We start from the raw sequence: 12,989 nt of genomic DNA on the forward strand, positions 1-12,989 counted from the left end.
TATCAGTGAAAGCTCCATGCCTTAGGGCAAGCATAGGCAACCTTCGGCACTGCAGATGTTTTGGACTACACCTCCCATGATGCTTTGCCAGCATTATGGGTGTAAGAGCATTAAGGGGGATGTAGTCCACAAAATCTGGAGTGCCGAAGGTTGCCTACCCCTGCCTTAGGGCTTCGAATTGGGAGTATGAAGTTTTATTCTTTTGTATAATTTGCCCACATTAAACATGGCCGACGGACAATAGTCACACATTTTCTTGTGCCGGAAGCGCCCAACCCTTAGCAGCCATCGCCATCTCAGTTCCTGGCAACGACGTCCTCAGTCGCGTCGCGAAGCCACGCTCACATGCTTGCGTGGTGACGTTGGCCGTTGGCGGTCGGCCATCTTTTCTGGCGCCCCGGGTTTCTCTCAGCGGTGTGTGTGTGTGTATAGAGGGGGGAGCAGCGGGAGCTTTTGGCGGCGAGTGGCTTTACCTGCGGCTTGCCTGAACCCTGTGGGGGCCACTGACGAGGAAACCGCGCGCCTAGCAACCGACGGTCATCAAGCAGCAACACGACACGCACGGGCCCCCTTCCAATAGCGTCATAACTGCGCGCCGGTATCACCGCCATTCACTCCGCTGCCGGAAAGCAACTCATTAAACCCCCCATTCTCCGAGAAGACGCAGCCTCCCTCCCCCGCCCCCCAGGTGAGGAGATGTTACAATGCGAAGTGTGTCCCCATTTTATGTCCAGCCTTCTGTAGTACCCCCGGGCCCCCGGCCATCCGATAACCCCCCTCTCCTTTATTGATAATCCAGCGGTGGAGGCACAGGCCTCGGCTAACCCGCGGGCCGGCAGGGCTGGGATGGAGGGAGATGGGGTTATGGATGGGATCAGCCATTTACATGTCAGCAGGGTCTGGGCTGGAGACCCATGGCTGCTTTATGGTGGCATCATTAATCTCCGGATGGATGGGAGGTTATATCTTCCCATCACATGGAGAGAGGAGGACCTCGGGTTTTAGTCACTGAACCTGGATTTGTGGAGAATTGAAAAGGGAATTGCACATTTTAGGCCGAAGTAACTTGATTTATTTTTCCCTTCCAAGTGTAGCTCTTTTGTCCTAAATTTCTCATTCATAGACATTCTCCACAATCCCCTATAGTAACCCTTATGTGTACTATATGAAACCGATGTTTTAGATTAATAGAGAATCAAAATGAAAAATAATCCATAGCATAGAATATTGGAAGGTAGTGATTTATTTGGTTGTGCGATGCTGGTCTGTTTACGAGGAGCACGTTTTTACATTTTATTAGTGTTGTGTGTGTGCATGGAACATCAGCCATTGATCATGAAATCAGAGTACTAGGCTGGCTGTGTGGGAAGTACAGGCCTTATGTCTTTTGGCTGTGTTTCATGATTAAAGCAAATGGAATGATTTCTGAAAATTTGTGAGTGTAAATTGTATTCCAAATTTATTGTGGGTGTGTTTTTCTTATTTTATGTTTTAATATATAAACCATGATCATTTTTGCTTTACCACTTAAAATGTAAAGTTTCAAATGTGTTTAATTTATGTGGATGACACAAATGCCTTTGAAATGTTGCATTATTTAAAAGACCTGCTAATAAGAACACACACACCTGGCGTTTTACTAAGTTGACCATGAAGTGTTGGTGTTGCATTTGTTGGTAAATAACAGTAACCATCAGGTCATGCTCATAGATTGTAATCTTTGTTTCTTCATATCCCTTTTCAATCATTTTGTGCTATATAAATGTAGTAATAGTAGTAGCGCAGGCAATTGACAATGGAAAAAACACATTTTAATCCTAAATGGCCAGTGTCAAATAATGGTACAGTTTATGATTTTTATTTTATTTTGGGATAAAATCCCTATACAGTAGACTATGCTACACAATTCCTTGTTTAAAAGTCTGCACATTTCCACATAAATATTATTTTTTTAGGCATCACAGCATTTTTGTTTTATGCTCCTTGGCTATGATGGCAGTTAAATGGTTAAGTGTGGAATGGTAGCATTTTCTGTTGATGGATTTGTACCACTGTAGTTCATACAGTTATAATAGTACAAGCAATATGAACATTTTATGGGATCATATATATTTTTCGAAGACATCTATGTGTGAAAATTATTTGATATTACCTGAAGAGGTGGTTTTAATTTGGGTTTTTTCCTTTGGATATGTCGGGTGCTTGGGATATGGATTTGGATATCCTTAGGAACGAAAACGTAAGACGAACAAGTCATTAGCTTAGTTAATGGGATTTGCTATCTTTGTTTCAGTGCTACCTGGGTTTGCAAAATAAATATGTATTATTTTTTTTTATATAAGTTAAAGGTCACCTTTAAGCTGCTCTATGAGACACCTGTATTTTTGTTGTAGTAGAGTCCCATGCTAAGTTCTGAAACAATAAACAAAAGGTTTTTAACCAGTTATCGCAAACAAATCAGAAAGTAAGCCTGAACTGGACAGACACCTTGATATTTTATGCAAACCAGTAATTTATCTGTTGAAGTGATCAGATTATTAAACCTTGCCCAAGATAAATATTTTTTTCTATACAGTAAAATAGTTTAAATGGAACGATTTGGTTACATTTTGTACACCACACACTTTGTATATCAATTTTTTTTAAGCTAAATTTCAGCAGTTCTCATTTCTTCTTACTCAAGAAACCAGTCCTCTAACTGTAGGTGTGTGATGCTTTTGTGTAGCCCTTCCTCTTTTGTCTGGAGACAGGGATGCTGCTGTGGATGTGAGTAGCCATATTTGAGGTCCCAGAGAGGGCTTGATGCACTGCAGTAGCTTGAGCGATTAGTGGCCTGGGAACAATGTAACATGCTCATGAAGCAGACTAAGGAGGGGGATGGTAGCATCAAGGATTTCTTAATACATCTACCCTGAAAATCACTAGGCTTTTTCTTTTCGTTTTTCTTGATTGCTGCACCACTCCACCGCATAAAGCTTTACAGTATGCACAATTGTCTGTGGCTTTTTACTTGCATATATATAGACCAGTAGCCTCAGTGGTCTATTTGGGTTTAATTTGTCCTGGTGATTATTACAAGATGCTATTTCCAGATATACTTGAATTTTTAAAAGAAATTTTAATACATCTAGGCAGTGATGGCTAATATTTGTTACTTTTAATATAGACTATATTTCTCATGATGCCTTGCAAGATGAGTTTTATGGGAAGTTCAGACTACAAAATACTTTTGCCAAATATTGGCCGTTACTGGTCTGTTTGTGTGTCTGTTTTTGTTTTCCTTGATTTTTCTTTTAATATGCTTGATGTAAGGTTGATGAGTCCTAATTTGTGGCTTTATTTTTCCTTAGGAGTTAGCATTTTTCTGCTAATTTTTGAAACGTTATACATATCCATCAAATATGACCACTTTTTATATTTGTATATCTGGTATTTATAGTAAATGAAAATATTTTTTTTAATAGCCATTAGTATTTCATACATACTTTTAGTAAAGTATAATTATTTGTACATTTGTTTTCATGCTTACAAACAGATAACACATTCATGGCAAGAGGTGTATCAACAGTTCTTTATAAAATTAGAAAACCGTAAATATGAATTTTAGAAATAAATGCACCTGGTTACTTGGCGTACATTTTTAGAGTTTATGTGAGGTGGGATGCCACAACGAAACTGGTGATCCAACTGCTGGTTTAAAAATGTGCAGGGCAAAGGTAACACCACACAGGTTGAAAAAAAATAACGGGAAGCAACAGGGTGAGAAGAGACCTTCCCTTAATTAATAGGTGAGTGATATTGGAACTCTGAGATATATATATAAATTTTTTTTCGCAGCACTTTACAATAAACATACATGCGCATTATATTTAAAGTCAACATATCATCCACACATTGTGTGGATAACTAGTCGTTCAGGTAGGTACTGATATGATCAATACCAAGGTTAGCCGTTGCATGTCCAGGAATAATTGTCTCAAGTGGGTGTGCTGAGATCAGAGCAAACTCTCAAGTCAACATGGAATGCCCATCTGCACCACCTTTAATCTATTGGCATTTATGAATGGGGAGGCTACTTGCAGAGTCATTATAGATGTACTTTACTACTATGCCAGCTTATCCAAATGCATTCTTCATATTCACTGTTACCAAGAAAATGCAACCCATTACATTATAGTTATTAGGTTTCCCCCTCAGAAACGCCTTCCCCTGGGCCGAAGGGGTTAAAACCCTTTCAGCCACTTACCTTAATCCAGTGCTGGGCTCCCTCGGCGCTGGTGACCTCTCCTCCCCCTGTCGACGCTAGCTCCTGAGTGGAGCCGAATGCACTTGCGCGGCCAGAGCCACGCGCGCATTCAAACTGCACATAGCAAAGCATTACTCAATGCTTTCCTATGGACGTCCAGCGTCCTCTGTGTAATTTTCACACTGAGACTTGCAGAAGCGGCCTCTAGTGGCTGTCGGGTAGACAGCCACTAGAGGCTGGATAAACCCTCTGAAACTGTTTACAGCTGCAGGGTTAAAACTAAGGGGACCTGGCACCCAGACCACTTCATTAAACTGATAGTGGTCCTTTAAGCCATAATTTATCTAAGAATTCAGATAATTATGTTCTCCCCCCCCTCCCATGTCGCTGAAGGGGTTAAAACCCCTTCAGCGACTTGCCTGAATCCAGCGCCGATGTCCCTTGGCGCTGGGTCAGTCTCCTCCCCCGCCGTCGGATAACAGACTGAAAGTCCGTTTGGATTCTGGAAGCCCTCTTAATGGCTGTCTGATAGACAGCCACTGACTGCAGACTTAGTGCTGCAATGTAAACATTGCAGTTCTCTGGAACTGCAATGTTTTACATTGCAGCACTAAGTGCAAAAGGGGTAACAGAACCCAGACCACTTCAATTAGCTGAAGTGGCCTGGGTGCCTACAGTGTCCCTTTAACTAGTAAGGTGCAGACATTCTGTGCTTGAGTCGAATACAGGAAGACCAAATTACTCGATATGTGACTTTTATTTCAAGTAGATAACTACTCTAGAGTACCAGTTTTATTAAATTGCACAGTATAATTGTCAATGCCCAGGATTTGTATTATGTTTACATTTCTTCTGTAATCTGTCATATATGTTGTCTAAATCTGAAAATGAACTATAGAAATCCACTGTATTTGCATATTGGTCATTATTATAATCACTCTATCTGCACTAAAAGCAGGGCTTGACAAATTTGCTTTGAATCTAGGAGCCAGCTAAAAAAGTTGGGAAATTCGATATGCACAGACAATCTGTAGTGGTGCTGGTATCAAGGTAGCCTACATATAAATACCTTGGATATATACCATATATATGTATACCGCACTCAAAGTTTTGATTTAAGGAAAATATGTATTTATTTCTGAGCCTATTAGTATAAGTCTGTTATTGTACAGTATAATATACAGATATGGCAAAAAGAAAATTATAACAAAAAACTGTCCTATATGGATGCAACGATGCAATATTGTGGGTGATATACAAAATAGCTGGAATAAAAATATCCCTTATAAATATGCTTCATCTGGTATGTAATGACTCAATAGACAATGTTATATTTCAATAAAGATGAACACTGTGCAAGTGGGGGGAGGGGGAGGCCCAGTGTGTACACACTAAAAATTCAGTTATATGTATTCATGAGGGAATACTGTTGGACAGAGCTCACCACCGGTCGTTTGTAGAAAGTCCTCTCAGTCTCTGCAAAGTTGTATGGATCTTTGCCCTGGTAAATGTCCAAATGTGTACCAAAGTATTTGCAGATTAGGGTTGTCACGATGAGTCTTTGGTTTTTCGTGTTTTCTAAGAAGCTGTCAATAGGGATCTTTGGGCTGCGCGCTCTGGACTAGTTCCGTCCCTTCGATGGGACAGAACTAGTCCTGAGCGCGCAGCCCAAAGATCCCTATTTTTCAACAGTGTGTGTGTGCGCCTTTTACATGCTAGGATATTATGTGCGTGTGTGCCTGTTAGGCTGACCGCATGCGCCCGTTAGGCGGACTGCGTGTGTATTCAGGTTTAATTGCCACTTTGAGGGGAAAAGGTTGGCATGTATTGCGGTTTGGGCACTCTGGCTCACAAATGTTCGCCATCACTGCTCTAGAGGCTCTTCAGGGATTTTACGGCACTCTAATTTGTCTGACGCAGGGCTTCCTCACGCTCTGCATGAGGACATCCGGTGTCTGTAAAAGCCCCATAGGAAAGCATTGAGTCAATGCTTTATTATGGGGAGGTCCATTAGTTTGCCCCGTCTGACATTGGAGGAGTCAAAGAGCCAAGCGAAAGGTAGGGTTTACTAAACACACCAGAACTACTATTCATTTCAGAAACAATTGTGTGCATTTTGTAAAGCAGAGAGTATATTGTTCATTTTAACCCTTTAAATTTCAGTTGAGCCAGCAGCACTCATAGTTATACTTGCCTGGTATAAATACAAACCAGAATAATAATCTGAACTGCATACATTTCTATTACTAAACTTTGTGCTAAAGGTCTGTAAAGACTTCAAAAAGTAACAGAACTGCACTTTATTTATAAACCATGGTCATATGTCACCTCACTGTGTCTTACAGTGCATTTAGAAAATATTTAGACCCCATCATTTTTTTATACTCTACACTCAATACTCTATAATGACCAATCAAAGCCAGATTTATTAAAAAGAAAATTGCTAAAGTATCTGCTGTTTACGAATTTTTTTTTGAGCCGTACCTTTTTTTTTTTTTTTTTATTGTAATTTAACAGGCAAAGCATATGCCTATCAATATGCATTCATCCACCAGCTGCTGAATGCCTTGTGCAGCATCCCATAACGCAGACCACTCATGGCAGATGTATTATGCCATTCTTGGGATTGTATGGGTAGATACCAATATGATTTCTACTTTTTCTTGGGCCGTATTTGTATATTCAAGGAAGTGATAGTCTAAATCTACTAGTAGTTTATATGCAGTATTTATTGCAGCAGTGCATGGATACACTTACTTTTGTAATTTTGTAGCAGTTATTGCCCCACTCTCCCTATTTTAGAATGGGTAAGACAAACTGTTCAAAGATAGTTTGACTACTTACAGGGCATGTCTGACACCAACAAGTAATCAGAAACCAATGTAACACTTACTAGTGATGACTCGGATATGTTTACAAGAACATCAGAAACTCATTGTTATTGTTTATATTTATATGTATTTCCAAGTTGGTAGGTTTTTTTTTTTAAATCTATTTTAACCAAACAGAATTCAATGTGATATGGAGTAAAGTGTGCATTGCCAATGTATTCCCTTTCCTTTGTCTCCTTACACAATCATTCTGCTTACTAGAAAGTCAATGCTCCACATAGGTGTACTTTTTCACTCTCCTTTAAAGCTGCTCAATGTTCATTTGTGATATGGATAGAGGGCAGCAATGTGAGGAACCTCACACCTTTGCAATAAGAGAGGACAAGATGCAGAGAGGCCAGTTGGCCATGATTTGTTATATTTTGTTTATTTTCTGTCTAAAACTTCCATGTATACTTTGTACAGTATATCGTAGTTTTATTTTCAATACATTGAATATGATTTATGCTTATTTTAGGATCACACGGGACCAGAAAAGTGAGGCAAAGGCTGTATCAGACTCGATGAATTTCCTTCGACATGTCGGAGAAGTCAGGCCAGAGCACAAAAGCAAAGGATGGGAAAAAGTATGCTACCCTCAGCCTCTTTAATACATATAAGGGAAAGTCTCTAGAAACACAAAAAACTACAGGTACGTGCTTGATTTCTCAATTTTTTATCTGTAATTTTTTTAGGGGGGGAGGTTTCTTCCCTGACTGACTTTTGACATGATCTTTAGTTGCTTCACATCTTCTTTTTTTTCTTGGGATTATTTACAAAAAAATTGTTAGAAATTTTAAGTGAATCAGAATTCTAAAACATAGCCATATTGAAAGAATTATCCAAGTCAGTTGTGTATTGTTAGGCTGTTTTGACACACAATGTGAACTTCACTTTAAATTCCCATTAATTAACTTAATTATTTTCAGCCTTGGGTGCATTTGTTGACTTTTCTAACTGAAGCCACTTAGTAATTTCAAGGATGTAATTGATATGCATTTGATAGGTTGCTGACCCAAGAAGAAATATGGATTCAAGATTTTTTTTCCCACTTTTTGTGGCATAATTATAAATGACTACAATTGGGTTTTTCTCCCTTCTTTTGGATTAACCGCATAAAAGAAATGTATTTCAAGGTTGACATGGATTGACTTTAGACTTCTGTGTCACTGCTAGCATTCCTCACATCTCCAATATCACTATGCTGTGTATGTGCTATATAGTTTAATCAGGAATAAGGGTATATTCACGAATTAAACTGGCATTCGGCAACCCAATTGCATATACGTAAACCTATTAGCCTGTTATTTTGACTTCTACTTTGCAGCCAACCTACTTTAGCTTTTTTGCTGATTGATTCCCTTCATATAAACTTTAATATTTCATATTACTGAGGGTATATACTATCTTTGTTTGAGCAGCTTGTTATGAGCATCTAAATCTAGGATTATCCATTGGTAGCTGTATATTGTATTAATTTATTGTAAACTGGTCTAGTTTCGTTTGGACAAGGAGTGACCTGTATTTAGTTTTCTCTTTAATAGATTCATCTGTTTTGTTTTTTAAATGGGAATATCTGCTTAAGTTATTACTTGGAATTGCTCACTTAACAGTGGATGTTATATAATCATATATTAAATTTTATGGCTAAGCTTTGCGGTTTACTTATGGTTTGGAGTTATACCTGAAGCAGAGATTCATATTCTCATTCATTCTCTCTCTCTCTCTCTCTCTCTCTCTCTCTCTCTCTCTCTCTCTCTCTCTCCTCCCCCCCCCCCCCCTCTTGTAAAGGCACAGCTGAACACCTGTGTCTAGTTGCTGTTGGATACCAGGCCCAGAGGGATATATACACCCAAGGGAAGCAATTAAAGCCCAATTTCTTAAAACTAAACAAAAGTTTGTGACGGCAATTTGTTGTCAGTGACTTTGTACAAAAATTAGTTTTCTTATTTCTTTCTTTCTTTTTTTTTCTTCAAGGCCCGCTGCATACTGTTGAACGCAGTTTCTAAATTTAAGTTGTCATGACATGTCCCCTTTAATAGTGATCGACCGATTATCAGTTTTGCCGACATTTGTTGTTTTTGGCAATATCGGTATTGACCAATAGATACCGATATTGCCGATAATACATACCAGGACCACCGGTCCTGGGGGGGGGCCGCAGCAAGCTGTGACTTACCTTCCCAGCAGCTTCCCTCACCCCTCATTGTCATGGCCCCGACACGCCGTTTAGGGGTGGGGGAGGACAATAGGTGGTAGTCTTCCCTCCTTCGTTGTCATTTATGGCCCCCACCCGCCGCTCATTGGTAGAGGATTTAGTAGCCTTTATTTTGCGCACGCAGTACACTAAGCAGTAATCACTGAAACTTTTAGGGAGAACACCTGCCTCTTGGATTCTATCAGGAGAAGTGGAGTGAATCTAATCGAGCAGGGTATGGTTATGGCTTTTAATGTTTATGCGAGTTGGGGAGGAGATTAATTGCGTTAGCTGCAAAGTCTTAAACAGTGAGCAAGAACTATTCTTTTTCGTATTCAGCTTATCAATATTAAAATCTCTAAAGACCAACAGTTCACTTTCTGGGTTTTGAGCTATGGCTTCACTAAGGAGATGGGCTATGTCAGAAAGGGAATGCACTGGGGAACTTGGTGGGTGGTAGATTCCTGCAACAATGATTGATTTACTGCACGGGATCTCAATTGTGCCAGAAAGGAAATCAAAGGTGGCAAGAGGGCTAAAGTTTTGGAAGAGGGTAAACTTTATGGAATTGTCAACATAAATGACAATGCCACCTCCTCTTTTTGCTCTGTCATTTCTATGGCATGAATACCCATGTATTGCAATGGCAGTCAGGAGTTTTTGCAGTTAGCTGCGATTCAGAGAGCACAATGATTTGGGGTTTGTAATGTGAATACCATGCTTGCAGTGCATCGATTTTTGGTAGTAAGCTGCGGATATTACAGTGCACAAGAGGTTTTGTTTTTTTAGCTGGAAGGCTAGAAATTGAATCTTTTTGTGTCCTCATTGGTGAACTCCCTTGGTAAACTCCTAGGATTCAGGACACTTATTGGAAGTTGGCACACAGATGGAATGTGGCCTGTGCTTCCTACGGTCGTATGCTCCCCAGTGACTTAACTAAATAGGGAATTTTACTCCGCCATTAAGGGCAAGAATACATAGAATGATAATGCATTGTGAGGGTTCCTAATAAGTAGGGTGCAGGGGTGAGACAGTCAGTGTTGCAGGGGTTAATTGAGATCAGAGTCAGAGATTACCTGTGGATGAGAGCAGAGGGATGCCAGATTAGTTTACATTAGTCCAGGAGAGTGAAAGAATTGTAGATGCTGAGTTAGTTCCCTTGTTAAACTCCTAGGATACAGGGCATTTATTGGAAGTTGGTACTGGATGGATAGTGGCACACGGATGGAATGTGGTCTGTGCTCCCTACACTCATATGCTCCCCAGTTTGGCATATATTTTATTTGGAAAAGTGCATGGATATTTTTGATCCCTTTCCTGAGCCTTTGACTTGACTTTCTCAACAACAAACCTCTTCTATTGCTAAACAATTTTATTTTTTTTAAAACAAATTTCAAGCTAATTTTCTTGCAGCACCTCCAGCTCTTTCTGTGCGTGTTATGAGATCCTTGACCTTGATGGAAATAGTATGAAAAGATAACTGCAAATGATATATTGGTGGTCTGTGGCAGGTCTTACAGCTATCTGAGGAGTGGCCACTAGTTATCACTAGGCTTTTCTCTGAAAATACAGTTTACAGCAAAAACACAAATAAGCTGTAGTTGTTCTGGTGACTATAGTGTCCCTTTAACAGTAATGTGTGCTTGCATGTTGCGTATTTTCTCTTGAGAAATTAATGGTGAGAAATCTGCTTCCATTCTTCTTTGAATGAGATGCTTTGACTGCATTGTTTACATTCTGGTGCTATCCATTCACTTGCAAATGCAAATACTTGGTTAATTAGAGTGATATGCTACTATTGACTGTAAAAAACCAAAACTTTGTGCAATAATAAATATCTTTATAGCAACATAGTTGCACTTTCTGTGCTTGTACTGTCTGTAAAAACTTGGAGGCAAAAAATCATTACAGATGGTTTTGAGTGGCCTTCCATTGTAAATACATAATTAGATGGATTTTTTTTTTCTTTTCATTCTGCAGTCGCTGCACGCCATGGACTCCAAAGCTTGGGAAAGGTTGCTGTTTCTCGGCGTATGCCACCACCTGCAAACCTGCCCAGTCTAAAAGCTGAAAATAAAGGCAATGACCCCAATGTGAATATAGTGCCGAAGGATGGCACAGGATGGGCATCTAAGCAAGATCAATCTGAAGAAGAGAAGTACGTATATCTGTTGGCTCTGTCACACCCACCTAATTGAGAATTTTGTAATGATAAAATCTTAATCATTGAGATTCCAATACATTTTTAAAGACCTAAGACAAGGTAGGAACTTTGTCTAAATGCATATGTCGACAAAAGGCAGTTCTACTGCCAGCAAGTTTTGTCAGTTATCATATTTGTAGTTTACACAATGATTTGTAGTCTAACAACATAAAGTAAGTTTCTAATTGCTAGATTGCTACTCTGCCATATTTGGATAACCAGCCCTTTCTTTTTATGAACATTCTGATTGGATTAATGTTGACTTATATTATCATGACAAGCTTAATGCTTTTTTGGGGGTTATTTTTTGTTTGTTTTTTTGGTGGGGTGTTCACGCTAAGAATTGTAATTGTATTTTAGTTGTGGTTTTATTAAGTCTTTTTTCTGTTTTTTAAAGACCACCAGAAGTGCCACCTCCGCCACCAAAACCAGTTGTTCCACCGCCAACAGAGGTCCCTGTTGCCAAGTCATGGGCCAGTACGAAGCCAGGTGGTCAAGCAGATGGTAAGAGTAAGTTGTTTTTTTGTTTTTGTTTTCTTTTAATGGCATCATTAAAAAAAAAAAAATTAAAAAAATGAATCCTTTAGAAACCATTTTTGTTTTTTCACTATTTACAGAGTTTCATTTTAGAATATCAATATCTAAATAAAACTCTTTAAAACCATAACATAAATATTTAATGTGGAATGTGGCTGTGTTTTCTTAGATGAGAGCCATCGTTTATTTGTGAATAAGCTGGCTAGCCTCCAGTCCTTAGTCACTAAAAAAACAAATCTTTTGGAAATCTAACAATATTTCTGGTTGATGCTTCTCTCATTTCAATTGCCCTGCTTAGTGCCCTTGCCTCCATAGCCCTGCTCACGCTCTTTCCTTTTACTGTTCTGTTCTTCCATACACCACTTTTACTAGCTTACTTATTTTGAGACTGGTATCTAACCCGTCAATCCCTCCTCCCTTCTGACAAGCTGTTATTCCTCGTAGTTTGTAAGCTCGTTTTGAGCAAAGCATTTTAACCTCTTGTACATTATCCACATTCTATAATTGTAAAACACTGCAGGATATGTTGGTGCTATAGTAATATCTGCAGTGTCATACACATTATACATGTGTGTGTATTGCACTGCTGGAGAAAACAGACCATGCTTGAACATTAACAGAAATTTTTAGTAGAGTAGCTATGGGTTAGATTATTCTTGGGCGTTTTGGAGGTTTGTGTTACCGATTAGACATGGAGCTATGGATGTTGGTTTGGGTTGAATATTTAAGGGGAGTAGGGATTTTCACTCTGTTTTCTATGTATGTTTTTATTAGCAGTTAGGGTGCAATAACTTCAGCTTCCTGGAGAGAGGTAATTGAGGTTCATAGCACATTGAGTATGTTGGGTTGCTAGGTGTTAATCATACGTGCTAGATGCTGTGGGGAATCAATTGTTAGTTTTGCAGTCCACAGTATGATATGTAAAACTTTTTTCTT

The 12,989-nt window shown here is 39.3% G+C and overlaps 1 protein-coding gene across 3 annotated transcripts in view; it reads left to right on the plus strand.

Moving 5' to 3' along the window:
- Positions 1–381: 381 nt before the first annotated feature.
- The window catches only part of PRRC2C (proline rich coiled-coil 2C), a 52,882-nt gene continuing 40,274 nt past the window's right edge, over positions 382–12,989 (plus strand). For all 3 annotated transcript variants that reach the window (XM_063426163.1, XM_063426165.1, XM_063426164.1), the window contains exons 1-4: positions 382–688; positions 7,595–7,768; positions 11,294–11,471; positions 11,914–12,020. In XM_063426163.1, the coding sequence (XP_063282233.1) occupies positions 7,657–7,768; positions 11,294–11,471; positions 11,914–12,020 (397 nt within the window). In that variant the 5' untranslated portion in view covers positions 382–688; positions 7,595–7,656. The remainder of the gene's footprint in view (positions 689–7,594; positions 7,769–11,293; positions 11,472–11,913; positions 12,021–12,989) is intronic.

This window comes from Pelobates fuscus, chromosome 7, assembly GCF_036172605.1.
Source record: "Pelobates fuscus isolate aPelFus1 chromosome 7, aPelFus1.pri, whole genome shotgun sequence".
Taxonomy (NCBI): domain Eukaryota; kingdom Metazoa; phylum Chordata; class Amphibia; order Anura; family Pelobatidae; genus Pelobates; species Pelobates fuscus.